General features: G+C 40.8%; 1 protein-coding gene across 2 annotated transcripts in view; it reads right to left on the bottom strand.

Moving 5' to 3' along the window:
- Adamts18 (ADAM metallopeptidase with thrombospondin type 1 motif 18) overlaps positions 1-15,752 on the bottom strand; it is a 135,133-nt gene that overhangs the window by 70,481 nt on the left and 48,900 nt on the right. For both annotated transcript variants that reach the window (XM_048792356.1, XM_048792355.1), the window contains exons 2-8: positions 14,279-14,565; positions 12,051-12,244; positions 11,721-11,804; positions 10,345-10,504; positions 8,398-8,503; positions 5,196-5,333; positions 3,124-3,277 (exon numbers count right to left, since the gene is read on the bottom strand). In XM_048792356.1, the coding sequence (XP_048648313.1) occupies positions 3,124-3,277; positions 5,196-5,333; positions 8,398-8,503; positions 10,345-10,504; positions 11,721-11,804; positions 12,051-12,244; positions 14,279-14,540 (1,098 nt within the window). In that variant the 5' untranslated portion in view covers positions 14,541-14,565. The remainder of the gene's footprint in view (positions 1-3,123; positions 3,278-5,195; positions 5,334-8,397; positions 8,504-10,344; positions 10,505-11,720; positions 11,805-12,050; positions 12,245-14,278; positions 14,566-15,752) is intronic.

Here is a 15,752-nt window from a genome sequence, read left to right as displayed (position 1 = left end):
CTCAGGAATTTTGTTATAGCAAAGAAATACTGACTAATACAAACACTTTGGATGGGAACAAAGATCAAGTGTTATGGGCTAGATACCCAGAAAATTTGAGGCTGAAAAAAGAGGGGAAGTGGGAACAAGTAATAAAACTACTGTCTTCAGACCCTTTTGACAAGGCAGCTGAAGCAGAGTCAAGTGTAATGGTAATGACAACGCTGAAGACAGAGGGAAGACAGCAAGAGGAAGCTACCTCATTCCTACGCAGTGATACAAATGCACCAAGAGATTAATCCCCACAGATTTTCCAGGGAAGAACTAATAAATATTACCTTCTCCTTATGCATGTATACTCTAAGGCTGAGGGAAGCAGACTGACTTGCCCAAGTGATGATTCTAGCAAATGGTGGATTAAGACCCTAAACCCAGGTCTATTCAGTTTGAAATTGTCAGAGTGTGTGTGTGTGTGTGTGTGTGTGTGTGTGTTTAGCATTGAAGGTCGTCTACCTGTGGTTCTCAACATTGAACTTGCATCAGAATCAACCAGAATCTTTTCTAAAATAGAGAAGTTTGAAAACACCTCAAGTTTCTTATTCCTCTGGTCTTGGATGGGACTTAAGCATTTGCATTTCTAACAAGTTCCAGGTGATGCTGCCAAACTATCTGCAGGTTGGGGAAGACACTTTGAGAACCGGCTCTGGTGTTTGTTTTGGTGCTTCTAACGACTACGCAAAACTGCCTTTCTCTGAGTCGTGGATTAAAGGAAAAAGGTGGCAAACTGAAGGGGTAGAAAGTAATGATGGGCTAATGCAGGCCCTTGGATACACGTGATCTCCTGCTGTCCTGCTGGAGCAGGACAAACAGGTTTAATTGCTCTGGAAGCCCCTTCTGGTTAGAGCCCAGCGGGGCCCATTTAGGATCCTCAGAGTGTGTGGCCGTGGCTCAGGTTATAATTAGGATTAGGAATGATATAGAAAGCGAGGCTGTGTGGGAGGAACCCACACTCAGGATCCACCAGCCAGGCCTGCCTGCCCCATTTTCCCTCAACACCATCTTATCTCTTAAGTAAGTCTCGCTAACCTCACCCCCTGCCCCAGACATCCTTGTCTCTGTGCCTCTCATCATTTTAGTCCATCTTCTAGTTTGGAAACTCCCTTTCCCCTTGTTCTGCTTCCCAGGGAAGACCCTCAGGCTGACATACTGTCTTTTAAAAATATGGGGGTGGGGGTGGGGTGGTTTCCAGAAAGCAATCTATAATTTAAGAATGGTTGCTTAAGCCCTGCACACTGCCTCGCCCAGAGCAGACACCCCACAAGCACTTGCTGCATGCATGATCCTGAAAGAATGAGAGTGATTTTAGGAGCTTTCTTTGTATTTCTGAACAAATACTCACAACCAATTCTGCACTTGCTACGTAGTAAATGTGTAATACAAATCTGATGGATGATTGAGAAAAATAATGAATCCTCTTAATGAAGTGACAGGCAAAGTTAAGAGATAAACTTTTTCAACAAAAGTCTCAAAAGGCAAATAGCAACAGCTGTAAATCTAGTAACTTCACATGATATACCAGCATTTGCTGAAGTCAAGTCTATGTGGTGTGGAGGACATGGGGACATGTGGAGACAGACAGACAGACAGACAGACAGACACACACACACACACACACACACACACGAGGAACCAGATAGACTTTAACAGTTATATACTCAAATTGCATTAAGTCATATAGCCCCACATCAAATCTATGATTTGATAGATTTTTTTTTAGGGTTCAACTTCTATTTTGAAAGTAAGTTGATTTATAGAGAAGTAGCATTAAGTGAATAAAAATACAGAAACATACCAATCCCACCATTATGTACAACTTCAATGCACCAATAAAAATGTGGAAAAAATACAGACATCGTGAAGGTAGTTGTTAATGACTGAATGTTAGTTTAGGAAAACCTGGTGCTTGCCAGTTGAGAGAAGGAAACAGTGTCAACATGGATGGTTTGTTTTGTTAAGGTTTCACCGTATACAAGTTTTGTGGTTTTGCACAAATTAAATATCTTCTCTCAGCTCCAGGTGGAAAGTGGTCATAATTTTTACTTCAAAGATTTTTGGGGAAGATTGAGGTCAAGTGAGATAAATCTCTAAGCAAATGCCTTGTGTGGAACAGAGGTTCACTTAGAAACTGCTGAAAATAAAAGTGGGTGGTAGTGTTAACAGAGATGCTGGTAGTGAGGGAGGGTGGAAGGTGGTGTAGGTGACAGGTGGGATGGTAGTGGTGGTAATGAAGATGGTGATGAATGGTGAATGGCGGTGGCAATGGTGGTGAACAGAAATGGTGAGGGTGCTATTGGTAATTATGATGTTGTTACGATGGTGGTGGGAGGGGAGAAATAAGGCGAAGAGGAGGAGAAAGGAGAGGAATAATAGAAGTGGAAAGAGAAGCTATAAACCTTCATAGTTCCCTGTATCTAAATACCTAGGACTTCAATGTTTTTCACTGGACACTGGGAAAAAAACCAACCTAAAAACAATTCTACTCTTTATTGATGTACCGTAATGCTCTCAATGCAATTCTTGACCAACTGAAATGAGGTTGCTCTCATTTCTACATCCTGGGCTTCTGCATTTTCCCATTTATCATTTTCACAATCTTTAAAAAAATACTTAATAATCTTACTAAGACTACTCAAGATACACTGTGTATTTTTACATACCCAAAACATTTGACTGCCAATAACAGTTTCCTTGTACTATAAAAAGTATGTGGGGTGGTGATGATTTTAAGCATACTATACTAAAGGAAATATGAACAGGAAGAGAACAAAAGCAATGATTAGCAGCCGGCAAAAGCTATTGTTCCCATATTTACAGCTAGGGATAAATTCTTCATCTAAGGAGGAGGAATTTGCTTCCAAGGATACAGTCAAGTGGTATTGAAACCAGGCCTGGCCTATGGGGGATAAGTCTGGATAAATCGTTGACAGTAAAATTGCCACTTAATTATCATGCCAAACAACTGACATTTGAGAGATAACCCAGACTCTAACCTTTGGCCTCAGCAAGCCAAATGTTTATCCTTTGGGTAGGTACACTGATGCACTGCAGAATCTTAATGTAAGTTTGAAATCACAAGCAACATACCTTCACAAAACCAAGGCTGCATAACTTGGCTTTTGCTCCAAATTGCCACTTGCACTGTGTGTCGGCATCATAAATCTGTCCTGGTAGTTTGTCCGGATATTTATACTGTCCTGTTTGTTTGGGCTCATCCACTAGACATCCAGCCTGAGGTGTGCTGTAATGATAACACATGGCTTTTAATTACTCTGTTGATCTGTGATCTTTCCACTTAAAACAGTACCCTTCTGAATGCAGTCACGCAAAGAAAAATCTAACAAGGCTAAAGAAATGGGTATGTTTAACATTAAAGTGCACAACTATTGCAAAGGGTGAGTCCTGTCCTGGGGAAGGAATGTGCATAGCCATAAGGGGTGTGATAGGTGCTAGGAGTTCTAGCCATCCAATTGATGTGGCTTGGGACTGGATGGGAAAGGTAAACATGTAGAACTCAACTCGACGATCTTGTTCAGCAATGTTGAACACATTTATATTGAGGGCCCTCTCCCTGGCAAGCATTAGACCAAGCCCTAAAGGTATACAAAACAAACCAGACAGAGACAGTACCTGACTTTGTAGAGCTTTAAATCATGTTGTGCTTTTTATAGATGGTGAGGCAGAGGTCAAAGATGCACTTTACCTCAAATAAGCTTTACAAACACAAATAAATAAGGTTACTGGGTAAACGAGGAGGAGGGCATGTTAGACATGAAGGAAAAAAAATGTCTGAGATTTGTTGAATTGGGAAGTTGGGGACAAAAATCAGTCCTGATGTGTGTGTTCTTAGAAAGCACATTATCTCCACTTAAGTAATTAAACTGTGGTATCACAGAGAGGTTAACTCACATGGGTGGGTAAATGCAATTTTGAAATCAGACAGAAAGGGGTCCTATGGACCATGCGTCCAAGACCAAGTTGTAGAATTCTCATGCCCCTGTTAATGACAATGACGCCCGTGAGAGTTAATACACAAATCAAACAAGGAAATGTAATGGCTTAACAGCACCGTAAGAAAAGTTAGAAGCTGTTGCTATTATTACTAACACAAACCATTTAACAGTAACATATTAATGATGAAAATTCCATCTATACCAAGTCATTAATGAATTATAATATTTCTTGATTCCATTCTCACTTGAGTTGGAATAGATAATTTCAGGCCCCAAATAATAAATTTAAAACTAATAAGAAAATCTATGTGGCAAAGCTTATTGTGAGCAAAACATTTATTAATTTTTTTTTCTGTCCTAGGGTCCTAATTTGTTCAGATGGCCTTGAATTTACTTTGCCTTGCCTATGCTAATTCTGTGAACATTTGCAAATAATATACATTTGTACGGGTCAAAAAGAATCAAAAAATGTCTGTTCCCAAAGAAACTTCACTAACATCTGATCAAAAAGAGACAGGATCAGAACCTAAGAGCTCATGTGGGTCAACACAGATTAAAAAGGTTCACCTACATACATATAATTGAACTTAGCATTCATTGTTTAATGTGAATCAAAAAAACTCCTGCTTTTATTCAAGCAGTCTGGGAGTTCCGAGTTATCAAAAGGATTTTACACAGTTCTAACTCCTTTGGATGTTTTTTGGACATACAGCTAGCCCATGCCATTTCAAATAAAAGTCAATCAAGAAAATGTTCTATTCATTTAAAAAAATATACCATTGGAGCATTTTTTATAACTCCAAGACAAATTGATCCGATTAAAATGATTAATTACAGTGAAAAGGCAGTATGTCTAGTAGCCTCTGGAAGTCAGAGAGGAGAGAGAGATGGGGTTCTGAGGTGTAGATCTTGAAGTCAGAATAGACCTGGTGTGAGTCCTCCATCTGCAGGGCACCAGGTGGAGCACCTTCAGCAACGCCATTAACTGAAGACTCATTTCCTCTACTCCATGGGGGAGGACAGTAGTAGGACCGCTAAGGGGACTGCACATGGCAGTGTGAGGCCATGACACCATCACAGGACTTTCTGGTCTTTCTGCTCATGGAGGGCAAAAGACACTTCTACTGGGGTTTGTTTTCATACCTGTTGACACTCTTTCCTGCCACCACTCCAGCCCTGGAGCGCCCTCCAGCATTAGCCTCTTACCTAAGGAATTTCTTGAGATACTGTCGGCTGCACGAAGACCATGAAAACACCCCGTTGTTCCCGGTTAGCGTGGGAGACATGATGTTGCCTTCCGCCTTCTTGCAGGGGTTCCCCTCACCATCGTGAATCATGCCAAAGCTGAAAGGGAATGCAGAAGACCACCCAGCTGCGGGTCCACTTTCCAAATTACAACCAGAGAGAGCTCAGAGATGCACGAGAATTCAGGGACCCCAGTGAGAAACGGGCATTGAAACCGTAAGACACAGAAAGACAAAAATGAGATACGACAGAGTGCTATAAAATTCACCCAGAGGACTTTAAAGAATGCTAAGTGCTGTAAGATATTATTTCTAGGCCACAAAGATCAAATAATTGTGGATCTGCTACACACTTTAAGAGTTAGAAAATCTTGGTCAGGATTCCTAAGCTAAAGTGATAGGGCAGTCAACTTCTAGAATTTAGAATAGCGAAATGTTTTGCTTGCCTCTAATCATGGAACTATGGCATGGAAGTTCAGAGTGAGTAGGAGGTAGGTGCAGAGAGAAGATCATTAATTACAAGTTATTTAAGAACAGTTCATACGTAAGGCTAGTGTGATCTAAACATTTCTCTCCCGTGATGATCAACTTATTAGCTGAATTCAGAAACTCTGAATACAATTCCTTTATAATAATGAACATCTTTAAAAATTAATGGCTGAAACCATCTATTGAAGGTATATGAAGGACTTCCTTTAAATATAGAAGAAAATTTTTAATTTGTTCCATCTGATTGCAAAAGATTCTACCAATTAGTAAAAATGACTTTAGGAGGTCTACTCCCTAGAAATTATGCTCATTGGCCCTAAATGATTTCTAGTTCTCTAACTTGTAGAATAAATGTGTTATTAGTGCACATACCCTGCATATCCCCCCACGATACAGACAGAGCTTACTTAATGGTGTGTATTAGGTAGTTCCCTGACTACTTTAATCATCTATAAGGAAAACATTCAGTGTATAAAAAAGCCTTTTGTGATTTTTTTTAGGAAAGCAGAGGACAGGGGGATATAAATATGAATGTTGTTATAAGTTAGGAGGTTCTTAATCTCATCATTTAAAGAAGTAAAACCTGCCTTTTTATAAGGCAGGTGTAATTCCTATGTGTGCAAATAAAGATGTTATTGTGATATAATTTAATTTTTATAGCTATCCTTTGAAGGCAGTTTATAACAAATAGATATGGCATAACCACAGATGGCTTTGTTGTGACCCATGTGTCCATAATCTGGCCATTTTCCCAACATTCCGTCCAATTTCTCAATCAAGAAATGGCAGGGTGGCTGGGTACCATGATTCTATCTAGGTATTATAGAGATGACCGTTCACAAATAGGTCTTCATTAATCTCAACATAGATGCAGGGAAAAGTGTTTTGCCATCTTCAGTTTTGCCTAATTCTTTGTACCTAACCAGGAAGCCAAGGAGATTTGTGTGGGAAACAATCCTTCTAACAATATTTATGAAAGCCTGAAATCTGTAAATGAAAAGCACTATTTCCCCCAAATGGAGAAGGGATGGGGAGAGATTGAAGATATTACTCAAAGAGGTAATAGTGCTTCATTAGTACCTCTCTGGAATTTCCTGGACACAAGAAAACTGAATATGGATTAAATTTTGTCCTTAAAATTTTTCAATTTTCTAACTTATCTTAGTAGCATTTTAGAAAAGAACACATTATTTTCTTTATATGCCTGCCCCATAAAACCTAAAGTTACAAGGCCATTCCACCTAGAACTTGTATTTTACATCTGATTCCTCTCTCCCACCCTACCTGAAGGGTATGTTTCTGTTTCCCTTTATCTAAAATGTTGGGTTTGGTCTTGGGTAATTTTAACTCATACGTAAGAACGATGACATCTTTCAATGCCAGTATTGTGTATGGGAGCTCCGTTAATCTGGACTTCATGCTCATGGAACGAATTCAGACATATGCTTGACATGAACAGATATTTTATTTCCTGTTCTATACAAAAGAGCTTTGTGCTTAATGGGCATCTCTGCACCTCCATTCACAATGAAATTGGTTCATTCATACCTTGCTGGGAAGGTGGCTATGTGTATATGTAAATAAAATGCTGCGAAACTATTGGATAAGAGCAGTGGCCATGATTCTGACTTCCTGAAGATAATAAACTTAGCTCATAAAATACATCAGCACCAAAATAGCAAACTATGAATTACAGTTGTTGAATGGATGATGTTTGCTTTTTTTTTTTTTTTAAAATACAAGGAATTGAACCCAGAGGGGCTTTACCACTGAGCCACATTCCAAGCCATTTTGTTTCTTATTTTGAGACAGAGGTAATGGTCCTTGCTAAATTGCTGAGGCTGGTTTCGAACTTACGATCCTCCTGCCTCAGCCTCTCAAGTTGCTGGGATTACAGGTGTGCATCACTGTGCCCAGCTTGATGTTTGCTTTATGTCAGAAGTGAACCAGATGCTCAGAAGATGTATAAAAGTTATCTGTTAAATAAAATGTGCACACACTGTTCGTATGTACACATACTCCTAGATTGGTATATCCAAAGAGCAGTGCCCTTTGAAACCATCACCTTGTGAAGCAGTATATTTTTTCCAGTGCAGCTGTGGCTGCTCAAGTGTCTAATAATTCTCTGGAGATTGTCTCCTGAGCAAATTATATGCCCAGTAAAATGAATTCATTTCACTACACAGTTTTCTCATTCTGTTTCTAACTCTATTCTCACAAAAAAGATTTATCATATCAATTGAAAGAATAACTGCACACAATATTACCCACTATAAGGATATCCAGGATGTGCAACAAAAACTTATTTAAATCAGCAAGCTATTGCATCCAGGAAGTTTTCAGGTCTCCATGATTATTTCCTTGATGTAAAGAATGAGCTGAAAATAAATTCACTCAAGCAAAACAAAAAAGAAAAATAAATGCCTAAAAGACCAGAAAATCAATGAAGAAGCCTGTGGTCCATTTTTGCACACAACGTAATGCTGCAGCATAAAAAGAGCAACAAGAACAATAACTGGCCTTGATCAAGCTCTTCTTATAGTCAGGCCCTGTTCTAAGCTGCACTCATGAGTTATCCCGTTTATTCCACCCAGATCAATAGCCATCATTAGAGGAGTGCCAAAGAACCTCTTGGCCAGTTTCTGTGCAAAGTGGTGAATCAAGGAGCCACTCACTTGTGCCCCGACTCATGAGCAATGGTGAAAGCAAGGCCCAGCCCCGTGTCTTCATTGATGGTACAACTTCGGTACTTACTGCACATCCCGCTGATGGGGGCAAACCCTACGGAAAGATCAATGTCAGATGTTAATCCCAAGGGGGCACAAGCATGCATGATCATTTATCACCTTCTCCAAATGCTTCACACAATTTTAGTTTCATGGATTAATGCATTCAATTTTTAGCAAGAAAAAACACTTAAGGTATATAGTTCTGTGTCCTGGGTGCTGTAGTAGTAGTAGAAGCAATATATAAATATTCATGTTATATTTTTTGCTGATTTTTAGATATTGCCATTAATTGTTCCTCCTAACATTCTTCTGAGGTCATAAACCTACTATAATTCCCCTTTTATATATAGGAGAGCATTACGCACAGAAAATTTATATGCCTTATTAGCATCATCACTACACAAATGCCCCCAACATGAAACACTGTGCAATGTGTCTGGCTATGATTACAGATCAGGAAATTGAGCTCAGAAAGAGGAATCAACTTGCTCAAGATCACACCACCATAAATTCAAGATTTGGGAATCAAGTGCAGACACGTGTGAAGTCAAAGCTCGTACTCTTTACATTATGACATGTGGCTTAAAGAGAGTGACCTACAGTTGGTAGGATTCTTGGGGCTGTATTAGTTTTCATCAGACTTTCCTTGTACTTTGACCTTTGGTTGACTGATAAAATTCCCCCTTCTCAGAAGATGTTTTCAAAACATCAACCATGTGTCAGGCTATTAGATATTACTTTGTACATTCCAAACTCAGGCAACATTTTAAAATTCATTTAAGGAATACCCTCCCCATATGGAATAATTCCTAAAATGGTGTTTTTTTGCAAACCATGATTAAAGTGAATTACTAAAACAGATTTATAGGGCATTATGGGGATATTATACCTAATTGAAAAAATACAACCAAAAGTTTTGTAAAGTCCTATCTACCTTTATCTCTAATATATCATGAGGGATTTGAAAGCACTTTTAAGAAAATGATGTGAGCAAATCATGTAAACTTTTCTCAGCTCCCTCCAAATTTTATCATCACTCTAGATCATTAGCTGTGTCAGCAAACTATGGCTTCCATTGTTGGCTCTTGTCAATAAAGTTTTATTAGAACACAGCTACATTCATTGGTTTATGTATTTTCTATGGCTGCTGTTGTCCTCATACATCTGATCTGAGTACTTACAACAGAGACTTAACTAACAAAATCTAACACATTTACTATCTGGCCCCTTATAGAGGAAGTTTACTGATCCTGATCTAGATAATCACTAGTTTATCAAAATTTTTTTAAAAAGGTTAAATCCTTTACAAGTGCAATGAAACATTTTAGAAAATATAGCCTACATGGAAAAGTCCTCGCTCTCCCTGTCTTGTATGAACAGGGAAGAACTGAGCCCTGCATATTCAAGCAACTTCCCAAAGGAGGCGCTGCTCCCTAGTGGCACAGTCAGTACCAGGGAAAGCAGTCAATTTCTTTTCAGCTACCTGGTTCTGCAGTCACAGCAATGGGTCTTGTTAAACAGGGACATACATCAGACCTCAATGATCACAGCAGGGTCAATAAAAAAAATACAAAAGGATTAAAGTAAATGGCTCCCTATTCCACACCATGTTCAGTTAAACAGAACAACATTCACCAGGATTCCAGGATTCCATGAGGGTCTTCCCCAATTTAAATATAGTGATATGCTGCATAATGAGATTTGAGTTGGTAGTGGGCTGCGGATAGGATGGTGTTCTCATAAGGGTCTATTCCCTCCTGTCTCATCCCTCTCAGGGTGTATAAGCAGACATGACTATATTAGGACTCTCTAATAAGGATCAATGGTCATTTATCCAGCAGAAGTTTCCATACCGAATGCAGGTGTGCATAAAAGGATCTGTTCATACCTTACCTAGAGTGTCACACGGTTCATTTTTCCAGGAACAAATATCAAATCCCGTGAGCAAGATGGCATGGTCATGCCTCTTGCCATTCTTTCCCACGAGGGCAGACTGCCACTGGCAAAAACTATTCAGAGACTGGTCTGCATGATGGTTGATCAACAATCCTCCCTACGGAAAACCCACACACATCAGAGCACAGTTTTTGCCACAGAGATGAGACTGTTGAGTCATTCCATTGATACAGGCGAACACAGAAATACCGTGCTTCAAGGGAAAAGGTAGGTAGACAAAAACACTTGAGCTAAGACAGGAGGAGGAAAAATCTATTCAGGAAAAAATATCTACTAGGTAAATGCTCATCATTTTTAAAGCAACTAATCAGTGCAACAAAAGTTCTCGAGGGTAAGATAACAACCCTTAAAGCAATCGCTTACCAAAATGCCTGCTCAGTCAAAACTACTGACTTGGGTCAAGTTGAGGGGTTTGAGAAAGAACTTTAATTATCCGTGAATTAGGGTGTCTCTAGCTTCAACATCCTGGGGCAATGGATAAGTGGTAGGCTGAGACAAAAGTGTCTTCCAGCCAACACACACCCCTTCTGTCTTTCTGAACTTCCAAGAAGGACTTGACAAGTCATTAACCTCCCTGGCTCTACACAGCTGGGCAGCTAGATCAGTGTCCGTCTCACCCCTGACTCCCTGCCTTTTACATTCTTTATTGGGGTCACAGATGAAGAGAAAAAGGCTCAGGGGATGGGTAATCTCTGCTTCGGAAAAATAGCTTCAACGGCAGAACACTCCCAAGCAGGGAGTACCATGCCATTTCACATGTTATTATATGTTTGCTTTTGTGATCATCCCCACGCCTGTGTCCTGCACCTCACTGTAATTAACTCAAGGGCAGTCACGACCCCTTGTTGATCCTCTGTTGTGCCGAGGAGGGTGCGAGGGAGACAGCAGGTTTACAGGAATTCTCCGATAACTTACTTTCATATATTTTCAAAACATCCTCACGTATCTACCGCAATCATGTGGTACAGCCAGTTTCAAAAGCCAAGTAATCCTTAAATCTATAATCAAATGCACCCTCACAGTAAAGCTTATGTAATATTTATATATTTTATATAATATTTATATTTTATACTGCATTTATATTATATATACATTTAATATTTTGTGTACCAATTGTGCGCGTATCTGCATATTTATATACATATGTTTTGCGGTGTTTTAGTTTCACTACTAGATTAAATAGCCCTATTAGCTTGTACTTTCCTTTAGAAAAGGGTTCGCGTAAGTCCAAATTTGAGTACCTAATGACTGGTGCGTGGATCTGCACATGGTGAATATTCAATAAATGCAAAGGAGTGAAGTTTGCCACTTACGGGTTCTTGTTCCAAAAGGATGAGGCTCACCACCACAATGTTGATGTCACTTCCAATGGTCCCATCTTTAAATAGACTGGAAACCTGTTGGAACAATGGAAATCTAAGAAAGTCTCAAAAAAAATTCACAACCGTTTGGGGCAACCCATCAGGCATATTTACAGGTGTGTAGGATTCGATTTCACCAGTCACGTGCCCGTGAAGGCAGCCTCCTCAAATCTCAGTCCCCTCCCAGGGAGACCACGAGGCTCCCTCTGTCATTCTGCCCAGGCTGGAGTTTGTGAACTCTAGCCCTCTGTGGGCCAGAGGACACGTGGCAGCCTCCCTTACCATGTTCATGACGGTGAGGATGTACGTGGTGACGTTCCCCTTGCCGTGCTTTTCCACCATCTTCCTGTCTGCCACCACCAGGGTCTCCACGTTTAGTCCCTTCTGTGACTTTCCGGCTGATCTTCGGGGTCGCCCTGAGCTCCCATATTCATCAAACCTTAGGTAGGTGTCCTCAGTAGGAGGCTTGGGGGCATCTGTGATGAAAATAAGAGCGTGTGGAAGGAATATCAGTAGAGAATATCTGGATGGGACAGATGGAGAGAGATCTAAATAGGGGAGGAGAGAGACTGGTCACTCCCGCTGCACCACTCCACTAAGCTGTCTGCCCTGGCACTTTGCACCTAGTGTGTGGTCAAGAAAAATCCATGCAATAGCTGTTTGGATGTGTGGGTGGGTGGACAGGTAGATCAGTAGCACGTTCAACATGCTCTAGAGAGTCAGAAAAAAAGCAGCTATTATTCTAATTGGCAGAGAAAGCAGGTCAACAAAAATAAATTAAAGGATCTTTAAAGAAGAAAAATGCTAATTTTGTTTTACTCAGAAATCGTAAAAATAGACATTACCCTTGGGATCTGAATTCATGACACTTCATGTTATTTTCCAAATAAAAAGTGAACTTCTCTAGAAACTTGTGCTTAGCTTGTGGTTTTAAACACAGCACATGATGAGCCATCTCAGAGGACTCTTAGTTATTGGGGAAACAGTAAAGTCAGGGATGATGGTAAAACTATATTAAGTACTTTTCACCACAGTCTGTGAGCAGAGACCTGCAGTGTCTGTAGGGGAAGGCCTGACACTATTGGTCAAAACACAGTGACAAGAACAAGGGTGCCCTAGGAAGGAAAGGACATTGAGAAAGCTCAGGACATAACTATGTATTAAACAAGAATAGAAATAATTTAATACTATAACAACTGATGGAGCCATGAGATGGTCATCATGAAGACTCAGCTGTAAAAAACGCAAGCTGACCACTCATTAGCCCTGTCACGCTGGATCTCAGTTGCATCTTCCATGAAAAAAGAATACTACTAATTCATAAGGCTGTTCTGAAGATGAGCTTTGATGTCTCATGTCGGATACATACCGTCACCACTATCTCACCCCTGTGATTGACACCACCCTCATAGACAGGTACTAAATGGATGTTCCTCAAGGAGATGTTTCAACAACACCAGAGCCAATAAAAATGGAGAAAAGTCGCTACTTTATTGGTGCTCCTGATTAAACTCCTTCTAATGCCAATTCTTCATCTCCCTGAGAAGGGCCCTCATCTGCCTGTGCTATCCACTGAGGGAACCGCTCACCACTGTGGCTTCTGAGTCACTAAACTATGGCTGGCGCAACAGAGGAATCCACTTATTTCATTTCACTTAATTTGAAAGTACAATCTACGATGCAGCTATTGAAAAAGGTATATCTTTGGAATAACCTAGAGCATGTAAATCGACTTTTTCAACCTTAAATCTTCTGAATTCTAAACACAGATTAAGTATTTCTGATAAAAAATTCATCATCTCAACTCAAATTTAGTTCCAAAAGTAAAATAAATACCAGATTTCCAAAACTTAATATGAAAAGAGAAGGCAAAATCCCTCATTAACAATTTCTCATAACAATTACCCATTGAGATGATATTTTGAATATGTTGAATTAAATAAAATGATATTGAAATTAATTGAACTTTTGAAACTTTAAAAAAATGTAACTGTTAAATTTAAAAATGACATTTGATACTTGTAATGTATTTCTACTGGACACTGCTTGTCTAGAATATGCAGAAGGTGGTGCCTGGGTCACAAAGCATGCTCAGGGGTCCTGTCATTCACTGCTGCCCCTCTTCATGAGCCAAAAGAACAGACAACCACTCCTAGACATTTGCCTTGGCTTTCTCTCATCATTATCACCAAGATAAGACCTTGGCCAAATTTCAGAGATGCTAAAAGAGAAGTAAAAGGTAGAGGGAGAGAGGGAGGGAGGGAGGGAGGAAGGAAGGAAGGAAGGAAGGAAGGAAGGAAGGAAGGAAGATAAATCTAAGTCTTTCCTAGCTTCACCCAGAAGAACTTCATCCAGCTTCTGCCAGGCAGAAATGGTACTGGTCCTTGTCCAAGACCACATTGTCGTAGGTGCTCAGCGTAGCCCCATCTTAACCTGCAGAGTCACCCAACAGCACGCGAGAAACCCCGTGGAGGCCCAACTAAGAACAGAGCAAGAAAAAGTTTCCTTACATACATTTCTTGCGTCGTCCACAAAAATGCTGCTTTTGCCACCTTCGATGGTGGTACTCAGTCTCTGGACTCTGGGACGCAGGGGGAGTGTGACTTGGGGAGTGGCCAGGGGAGGTCCGGTGGGAGCCAGGATAGCCATGGTACCGCTGCACCTTCTCCTCTGCTGTCCTTTTGTACAGTACGTGAGGACGGTGGCCCGCGGGGGAGCTGTAGTTGTGTTTCTGGGCCAGCAGCTGAGGTAACGGTGAGATGAGGAATTCATTTTTTCGTGTCCTTATTAGACCTGACTAAAAAGCCAAACACAAAGAGCACATTCAAGATTCCATGCATCTCTTTTTTTCTGGATAAGTTTCCAGCAAATATGTGCTGACTACTTCCCGTGGACAGGAGCTGGGCAAATTGCTGGTCATCTACCATCTCAATTTGATCTGCACCATTACATGTTGCTATCACTCTTCCCATTTTACAGAGTTGCAAACTGAGGATAAGCTAGCAGGTGGGAAAAGACAGTGTTGGCACTCTATCTCCTGAACCAGAACTCCTTACCATGGTCAACTTTTTTAGAGTAGAATGGGTGGCACCCAGGTATCAAATCCAGGCCCTTATGTATGCTAGGCACACTACTGCAGAGCTATATTCCCAACTAGGCCACCAATCTTGGTTTGTGTGCCTAAGGGGCTGAGCAACAGGTGGTACTGCTTGCCCCTGCCCGGCGGACACTGGTACACACGCGGCAGAGGGCTGAATGTACAAATGCCTGGCTACCTTCAACAGAGTTCATAGTATAGATAGTAAAACCAAGATATTCCATCTTGATTTCACAAGTGCTAGTTAAAAGAACCAGCAAGGATGGCCGAGGAAGGAGTGAGTGGTTATTTGCAAGCAGGGGTCTAATGAGCTACACTATTACAAAGAGAGAGACTTGTTAAATCAATAAGGAGGGGACCCCGGTGAGCCCACCCTGGGAGTTTCCCCTTCCAAGTTCAAGGCACAGCATGTGTACCCGATTCTGCTGCCACAGTGCACCTTTGCCTTTGAGCATGAGCTACGCTCCCTTCTCTGGATATCAGAGTCCTCTGGTACCCAGGCCCTGCTGTGAAAACTGTGGTCTGTGGACCAGCAGCTTCGGCCTCACCTGGAGCTCTTTAGGAATGCAAAATTCTTGGGTCTCACTCACCCAGACCTGTGGAATCATAATCTGCTTCTGACTCAGATCACCATCACCGGCCCATTAAAGATTGAGAAGCACTGATAACAGGCCAGAGACTTTTCAGCTTTGCTGAACTTTGCATCCTCCGAGTTTCTTAAGAACATACATACACTGTCTTCCCCAGGCAGAATCCTGTATCTTTGACCTCAGAATCACTTTTTAATGTGACTGATAACCTCGGTGGTTTCTGTTTTTGAACTGTCCAGGTGAGTATCACAATATTATGAACGGCTATGAACCAACAGGCTGGACCTCACCTCCTTC

This window comes from Marmota marmota, unplaced genomic scaffold, assembly GCF_001458135.2.
Source record: "Marmota marmota marmota unplaced genomic scaffold, marMar, whole genome shotgun sequence".
NCBI lineage: Eukaryota > Metazoa > Chordata > Mammalia > Rodentia > Sciuridae > Marmota > Marmota marmota.
This window is presented reverse-complemented; position numbering and strand designations above follow the sequence as displayed.